At 32.9% G+C, this 8,639-nt stretch overlaps 1 protein-coding gene across 3 annotated transcripts in view; it reads left to right on the forward strand.

The window, feature by feature from the left end:
- CDK1 (cyclin dependent kinase 1) overlaps positions 1-8,040 on the forward strand; it is a 65,644-nt gene extending 57,604 nt beyond the window's left edge. For all 3 annotated transcript variants that reach the window (XM_032252653.1, XM_032252651.1, XM_032252652.1), the window contains exons 5-8: positions 1,487-1,657; positions 5,076-5,239; positions 5,336-5,477; positions 7,087-8,040. In XM_032252653.1, the coding sequence (XP_032108544.1) occupies positions 1,487-1,657; positions 5,076-5,239; positions 5,336-5,477; positions 7,087-7,185 (576 nt within the window). In that variant the 3' untranslated portion in view covers positions 7,186-8,040. The remainder of the gene's footprint in view (positions 1-1,486; positions 1,658-5,075; positions 5,240-5,335; positions 5,478-7,086) is intronic.
- Positions 8,041-8,639: the final 599 nt, after the last annotated feature.

Raw genomic sequence — 8,639 nt, forward strand, 5'->3', positions numbered from 1 at the left:
TGATTAAAGATGTTTATTTACATTTTGATAGATATTGCTGATTGCCCTCTAAAAAAACTTTTAGCAATTTACTCTTAAAATACTTATGGTGTATAACACTTACTGTTTTAGTACATCATTTCCAAAACTTGGTTTTATCAACCTTTTAACTATTTTACCAATCCATTATGTGAAAAAGGCATATTAATATTGTTTTAATTTTAACACTTCATATTTAGTAATTATAAACAGCCTATACCTATTCTCCACTATTTTTTATTAGGATATTATCTTTAATAATCTTGCATGACTTTTGGACTTTCTGCTTTTATGCATTGCTGAAGTCTTCCTCACTCAAAGATTGTATGTATTAGAACAATTTATGTCAGTATTTTTCTTGTAGATTTAGTAAGTCCTGTCCCGCACACACACTTTTTTGTCTTAAATTCTGTATGGATCAAGATTTATTTTTATTTAAAAGCTAGGATACAGATTTAGCTTTATCTTTTTCCATATGGCTAGCCAGTTGTTCTAACTGGTTTTATGTTCAGGCAATGATGGTTTTACTTAAAATTTTTCAATTTTACAATGAAGTGAAAGTGATGCACATTCACTAGAAACTATACTTCATTTACCCATACAGCCATTCTGTTTTTTCACTTTCAGTACGGTGTTCAATAAATAACGAGGTATTCAACACTTCTGACTATATGCTAATGTATTTTAAACACATTTAAGGTGGGCTACTCTTAGCTATATTTGGTAGGTTAGGTGTTTTCAATGCATTTTCACAAGATATTTTCAACTTAGAATGAGTTTATCTGGATGGAGCATCTGTTGTGTTTTGTTTTGTTTTTGAATGCCACTTGTCTTTCTAAGATGGAGCATCTGTATTATTTTCCAATTTCAGACTAAGTAATTTTTCTGTTTACTTTATATTTTTGTAATAACCATGTTACCTCAAATGACAGTGATGTTGTAAAGCACTTTTCTCTGAACTACTAAGCAGCATTTTATGATAATTTTATCCATTTAAATATATAATCATAATATCTTCTTTGCCATCACTTTTAGAATCTAATTTTTTCAAAAAGGAAATGAATATGTAAAAATGAAAGAGAAGGCCAACCGTATTCAAGATAGAAAATAGAGTTAGTTGGTAGAGGTATATAGAATAAAATTCAAGAAACTTCTGTGTAGAAAACCAACTTGTAATTTAAGGATCGGGGACCAAATTTTTTTTTAAAAAACTAAATGAGTTCACATGGTTATAGAACTATAGACATATATATATGTCTATAAGATGAAGATCATTTTCTTAAGTGTACAAATATGATGTTGTATATAAATGGGCTTCCCACCCACAAATGCTTATTAGCCTAAAATGGCCTAACAGCTTTAGTGATTATTTCTTTGCATCCTAATTTTTTATATCTTTGAAATAGATTGATTGTTTAGAAAATCGTATGCTTTACTTAAGTTTCTGACTTTTATTTGCTTTTTCCAGAGTTATTTATACCAAATCCTACAGGGGATTGTGTTTTGTCACTCTAGAAGAGTTCTTCACAGAGACTTAAAACCTCAAAATCTCTTGATTGATGACAAAGGAACAATTAAACTGGCTGATTTTGGCCTTGCCAGAGCTTTTGGAATACCTATTAGAGTATATACACATGAGGTAAGTAGAATAGTGGTTTTTGATGGCTTCTGAATGTGTGTGATTACTAGATTTCTTTCTGTATTTGTGAAGTTAAAAAATAACTCAATAAAAGATATCTACTCTGTGCCAGTATCAGTTTATTGCCTGTCAGCTCCAAATTCATTGCATGCTATTTGAAAATGGAATCAAAGCCTTTTAAGTATTTTTTTTTCTTTGCCAGCTGCTGTGTTGTTAAAGTAGAGGGTACTAGAGAGATATGACAGGAGGAAGGGTTTCCCTAGCTACAGTTTTTACATTCTCGTTATTTTTTACTTGATTTATATACGTTATTCCCATCCTTTGTTATAGTTTAATTCTTTATATTAAACTCTCCCCACTCAAATCACCATGTCAGTTTCTGTCTCCTGACTGGACCCTCCCTGATTATAGTCAGATTGATTCAAAAACAAGTTTTGTTCCTTAGAGTATATTATTTCTGATACATTTAGGAATTAATATAATTATGTTTGATCTGTGTTATATTGCTGACTTGGCATTGAGTGTTTCTGAAGGAAAGGGAACATTGTATAGTAAAGGATTATTGAAAAGCTGTCTTCTGTGGAGTTGTCTACCCTTGACCCAGATACTTTCTCCAGATCAAAACTTATAACTGATTATGTGCCTTGGCTGCTTGTTAGCTCTTTTTATCATTTTTTTACATGGCTATATAAATAAATTAAGATTATTTTGTTTCCTTTGTCTTAAACAAATACTATTGACCTCATTTGCTTTGTTCTAAGTTAGAGGCAATATTTTTACCATTATGATAAATATACTAAAATGGTTGGTTAGTTCTAGATCTCTAATAAGCTGTTATTTGACTTATTCATTTTTTATTAACACGTTATTCTACATATTTATGAGGTACAGTGTGGTATTTGGACACATGTATGTAATGTGTATTGATTAAATTGGGGTAGTTAGCATATCCATTGGCCTAAATATTTATTATTTCTTTGTGTTGTGAGCATTCAAAATTCTTTGTTCTGGCTATTTGAAAATTTACAGTAAATTATTAGTAACTGTAGTCAACTTATAGTGCTGTCGAACACTAGAGCTTATTTTTCCTATTGAGCTGTAATTGTATCTATAAACCAGCTTATCTCTAGCTTCCTCTTGTAAGCCCTGAATAACAACCATTCTACTCTATGGCCGTTAGATCAACTTTTTAAGTTTTCACATATGAGTGAGAACATGTGGTATTTATCTTTCTGTTCCTGGCTTATTTCACGGCTCTTCCATGTCGCCATAAATGACAGGATTTCGGACATATACCCAGCAATGGGATTGCTAAATTATATGGCAGTTCTAGTTGTAGTTTTTTGAGGATCCTCTCAAACATTTTTCTTAATGGCTCTACTAATTTAAATTCCCATCAACAGTGCATAAGAGTTGCCCTTTCTCTGCATCCTTGTCAGCGCTTGTTATTTTTTTGTCTTTTGATGATAATTATTCCAACTGGGTTGTGATAGTTCATTGTGGTTTTGATTTGCATTTCCCTGATGAATAGTGATGTTGAGTACTTTTTCATATACTTGCTGGTCATTTGTATATCTTTTGAGAAAGTTTTATCCAGATCATTTGACCGTCTTTTAAATTGGATTCTTATTGTTATTTTTTGCCATTGAATTTCTTGTATATTCTGGATATTAATTCTTTGTTGGACGAATGATTTGCAAATATTTTCTCCCATTCTGCAGTTAGTCACTTTGTTCTGTTATGTGTTTCTTTTGCTGTTCAGAAGCTTTTTAGTTCGATATAATCCCATTTGTCTATTTGTTGTTGCTGAGACAGGGTCTTTCTCTGCTGCCTATGCTGGAATGCAGTGGTGGGAACAGGGTTCACTGCAGCCTCAAACTCCTGGGCTCCAGTGATCCTCCCACATCAGCCACCTGAGTAACTGGAACCATACACAGGCAGACACCATCATGCTAGGCTAATTTTTTAAAGTTTTGTAGAGACGGGGCTCTCAGCATGTTTCCCAGACCGTTCTTGGGCTCATACGATCCTCCCATCTTGGCCTCCCAAAGTGTTGGGACTATAGGCATGCGCTGCTGTACCTGGCCTTATTTGTCTATTCTTGATATTGTTGCTTGAGCTTTTGAGGTCTTACCCATATGATTTTTGTCCAGATCAATATTAATAGTGTTTACCCTGTTTCTTCTGGTAGTTTTATAGTTTAAGGTCTTATTTAATCCATTTTGAGTTCATTTTTGTTTATGGTTGGATATAGGGGTCTAGTTTCATTGTTCTGCATATGGATTATTCAGTTTTCCCAACACCATTTATTAAAGAGATTAGCTTTTCCCTAGTGAATATTCTTGTCATCTTTCTCAAAAATGAGTTGACTGTAAATACATGGATTTACTTCTGTATTCTCTTTTCTATTCTATTGCTCTATGCATCTGTTTTTATGCTAATCATGCTGTTTTGGTTTCTATAGCTTTGTAATACATTTTTGAAGTCAAGTGGTATGATATCTTCAGCTTTGTTCTTTTTGCTCAGAATAGCTTTAGCTATTTCAGGTTTTTTTTTTTTTTTCCCCTTGGTTCTATATGAATTTTAGGATTTCTTTTTATTTCTGTGAAGAATGTCCTTGATATTTTGATGGAGATTGCATTGAATTTGTAGATTGCATTGGGTGGTAATATGGTCACTTTTATATTAATTCTTCCAATTCATGAACATGGGATGTCTTGTCTTTTTTTGTATCTTCCTAAATTTCTTTCATCAATGTTTTAAGTTTTTAGTATAGAGTTTATACATATCCTTGGTTAAATTTATTCCTAGGTTTTTAAAAGTATTCTTTGTAGCCATTGCAGATTAGATTGCTTTCTTGATTTCTTTTTCAGCTAGTTGGTTATTGGTGTATAGAAATTGTTAATTTTTGTGTGCTGATTTTGATTTTATATACTGCGATTTTGTTAATCAGTTCTAAGAATTTTTGGTGTAGTCTTTAAGTTTTTCTATATATAAGATCATCTCTGCACACAGGGACAATTTGACTTGCTCCTTTGCAATTTGGATCCTCCTTCCTTACTTCCTTCCTCCCCTCCCTTCCTGCACTTTGTTCAGCGTTACCCCAAATCAATGATTTTGGTTTTTCAGCAGGGTTGGTGGGGGGTGGAGGAGATAAGGCTCTGTATAACTGTCTTGATCTTTAGTAATTTGGAAAGCAAAAGAAGATTTATTATGCTTTTATCTTTTTTCTTCTAATGAATAGAACTTAGAAATGAAATATTGATCTTAATTGTGTGTACTTTTAATTGATTTAAACAATATTATTGGTGATAGTCATACAACCTTTAAAGGACAGGCCTAGTAAAAATATAAATGTTCAAGTTTAGGTAATTTTATGCACCACATTTATTCATTGTAAATATTTGCTTTTTGATAGGTAGTAACACTCTGGTACAGATCACCGGAAGTATTGCTGGGGTCAGCTCGTTACTCGACTCCAGTTGACATTTGGAGTATAGGCACCATATTTGCTGAACTAGCAACTAAGAAACCACTTTTCCATGGGGATTCAGAAATTGATCAGCTCTTCAGGATTTTCAGGTAGAGCTATTAAAAACTCAAATAATAAATGTAACATGTAACAATGAGATTACATTTATGCTTTAACTAAGAAATTTTTGTTTAACTGTTTTTTAGAGCTTTGGGCACTCCCAATAATGAAGTCTGGCCAGAAGTGGAATCTTTACAGGATTATAAGAATACATTTCCCAAGTGGAAACCAGGAAGCCTAGCATCCCATGTCAAAAACTTGGATGAAAATGGCTTGGATTTGCTCTCAGTAAGGAGTGCCCTTTATACTAACTTTCAAATTATTGATGATTCTGAATGTATTCAATTCTTTCTTTTACCTAGGAAGTAGGAAGAAAACAAACATTTTTGAGCTAGGTGTCTTATGTACATTGTATTATACCAGCTTCATTTTAGATATCAAGAGGCGCTAGTGACTTTGAGAGGAGGATTTAGCATTAGTTCTTGTTTTTTATCTGTCAAGTAGCTATGGACATTCTGAAGGAGAGGCCAGGGTTAATACACATTTTTGTTGTTTTTAAATTGCTGAACTATAGTGGCTTTCCTTTCTAGCATTTTTGTCACTACCTAGCCTACTTAGTTTATGCTAGACATAAGTGTTTTCTTATTGGTTGATATTTTTAATTATTAAAGTCATCGTCTGAATAAGCTTTATTTCTCCCTTTGTACCTAGCTTCTCCATCAGAAAGATCTATTATACCATTGTATATATTTTCTCATTGGTCTTTGGGTTTCTTTCACAGTTTAAGACTTCATTATGCCACCAAATTAAGCTTAGATTTCTCCCAAATCAAATACTATAAATCAGATTCCTTAGTCTAGCCACAACTGACATATATTGAAGTGGATAAATCTTTGTTGCTGGCATTGTTCTGAGCATCATAGCTTGTTTAGCAGTATGGCATCACTGTCTTTTACTCTCTAGATGTCAGTAATATAGTCTTCACACTTAGGACAATCAAAAGTGTCTCCAGATATTGCCAAATATCTCCTGATGGGCAAAGTCTACCCTGGTTGAGAACCATTAATGTAAATTAAACTGATTTCAAATTTGAACTTTATCATTTCTTAGCTCTGTGAACTTGGGCAAGTTACTTCCCTTTGAACCTCAGTGTCCTCATTTGTAAGATGGCACTAATACCTACTTTTAGTTGTGAGAATTGAGTACCATGATTCATCTGTAGCAGTTTGTATGGTGCTGGTTACATGAGAGTTCAGATGGTAACTAGTTAGTAAAATCTCTAGTCTGCTTGTTGATTTTATTTTGTTTTATAAGATTAGTGTTTCTTAAAGATCAAATTTAACATCACTCCTAAACTTTATTTAGCTTTTCCTGGTGGGGCGTAAACTAACTTTAACACTAGGTTATCTGACCGTAATTCATTTAGTGACTCATTTTTAGCTATTTTTATAACACATTGTGCTGTGGAGGGGTTTATTTGGAACTTGTTGAACGCTACATCAGAAACTGCCATAGTTAATTGCCATTTCAAGTATGTTGTAAATAAAATAACTCAGGATGCCGTTTAATTCTCAGTGTAAATATAATTAACTAGTCATCTTTCCTAAATTTATGTCTTGGTTTTAAAGCTATTTATGGATGCTTGAGTCTTACCATAATTGATAAAGAGGTTATTGAGAATATCTATGATGTATGAAGTGGGTTATTCTAGAGCTAAAGGGTGAAATGTAGGGGATGAGACATTTGTGTGGTTTGGTGTTAAATTAATGGAAATGCTCATTTAATAGATATTCACTGATAGTTTTGGTTTATTGCTAGAAAAGTTAAGGCTTTACGGGGATTTTGTAAACAATGGTTTATTTCATAAATAAGTATCTCATTTTCATTTTTCTCCCAGAAAATGTTAATCTACGATCCAGCCAAAAGAATTTCTGGCAAAATGGCACTGAATCATCCATATTTTCATGATTTGGACAATCAGATTAAGAAGATGTAGCTTTCTGACAAAAAGTTTCCACATCTTATATCAAGAACAGATAGTTGTGTTTTTATTGTTAACTCTGTCTATTTTTGTCTTATATATTTCTCTGTTGTCAAACTTAAGCTGTACTTCATCTTCTAATTTCAAAAGTATAACTTAAAATGTAAATATTCTATATGAATTTAAATATAATTCTGTATATGTGTGTAGGTCTCACTGTACCAACTATTTGTTACTATAATAAAACTATAATATTGATGTCAGGAACTGGGAAAAAGTTTGAGTTGGCTTAAATCATCTCAGTCTTTACGGCAGTTGTATTTTCCTGTAGTTGGAACTACTAAAGTTTAGGAAAGTGCTAAGTTCAAGTTTCATAATGCTTTGAAGTATTTTTATGCTCTGAATGTTTAAATATTCTCATCAGTTTCTTGCCATGTGACAAATATGCAACCTGCCTAAAGATGAATATTTTTCTACTGATAATTTAATTTTTGACCTAAATGTTTAAGCAGTCAGAATGAGAAAACTATACAGATTTGAGAAATGATGCTAAATTTATAGTTTTCAGTAACTTAAAAAGCTGACCTGAGAGCATTGCCAACGTTTGCTAAGTCTTACAAAGATCAAGGGCTGTCCGCAACAGTTTTGAAAATATATGAACCATCCTATTTTTAGGTAGGTTTTGAAAGCTTTTGTCTAAGTGAATTCTTTATGCCTTGGTTGGAGTAATAACTAAAGGAGTTACTTATCTTGGCTTTCAAGTCTGAGTTTAAAACTACACATTTTGACATAGTATTTATTAGTAGCCTTCTAAAAAGGTTCTAATGTATAAATATTTAGCTAAAATTACTAGCTTTGGGAATTGTTTAATAATACTGCTTATTGTGATTCTTACCAATAAGCAGCCTGATTTGAATTATTTGCTGCAATCAAGAGAAATGTACAATAGTTGTATTACTTTTTTACCGTACTCTATTCTTTTTTCAACCAAATCTCGATTTTTCCTCCTGGTTAATGGGCTAGAATGTACATTGCTGGGTTACTGATTTTTACACTCTACTGATGGGATGTGTAAATGAGGGATCTGTCTAATCCGTCTTGTCTTGGAAATTTTGCATTCTGAAGCAGAAAGTGTGGGTCACTTTCTTCAGCAGTGGGACCTTTTAAGATTGGTGGTTTGGTTGTCTTGTTCTGTGGTCTTTGGTGGAAGCCAGTTTGTTGTAAGAGAATGTAGAGCCTATTAATGGAAGTCATTTGGGGTTATAATGTGGAGGGTTGTTCAGGACTGCATGGCAGGAATTTGGTAAATGAAAGGTAACACTAAAGGTTGGAGATGGTCTAATGGCATATCCACAGGTTTGTGTTTCCTTACCTATGAAATGAGGCATTGAATTAGATCTGCGTTTCAAATTGTGGATTGTAACCCTTTAGTGATACAGGACCAGCATTAACCACCAACCCCTTTTCTA

This window comes from Sapajus apella, unplaced genomic scaffold, assembly GCF_009761245.1.
Source record: "Sapajus apella isolate SASKATOON/1434 unplaced genomic scaffold, GSC_monkey_1.0 scaffold78, whole genome shotgun sequence".
Lineage (NCBI taxonomy): Eukaryota > Metazoa > Chordata > Mammalia > Primates > Cebidae > Sapajus > Sapajus apella.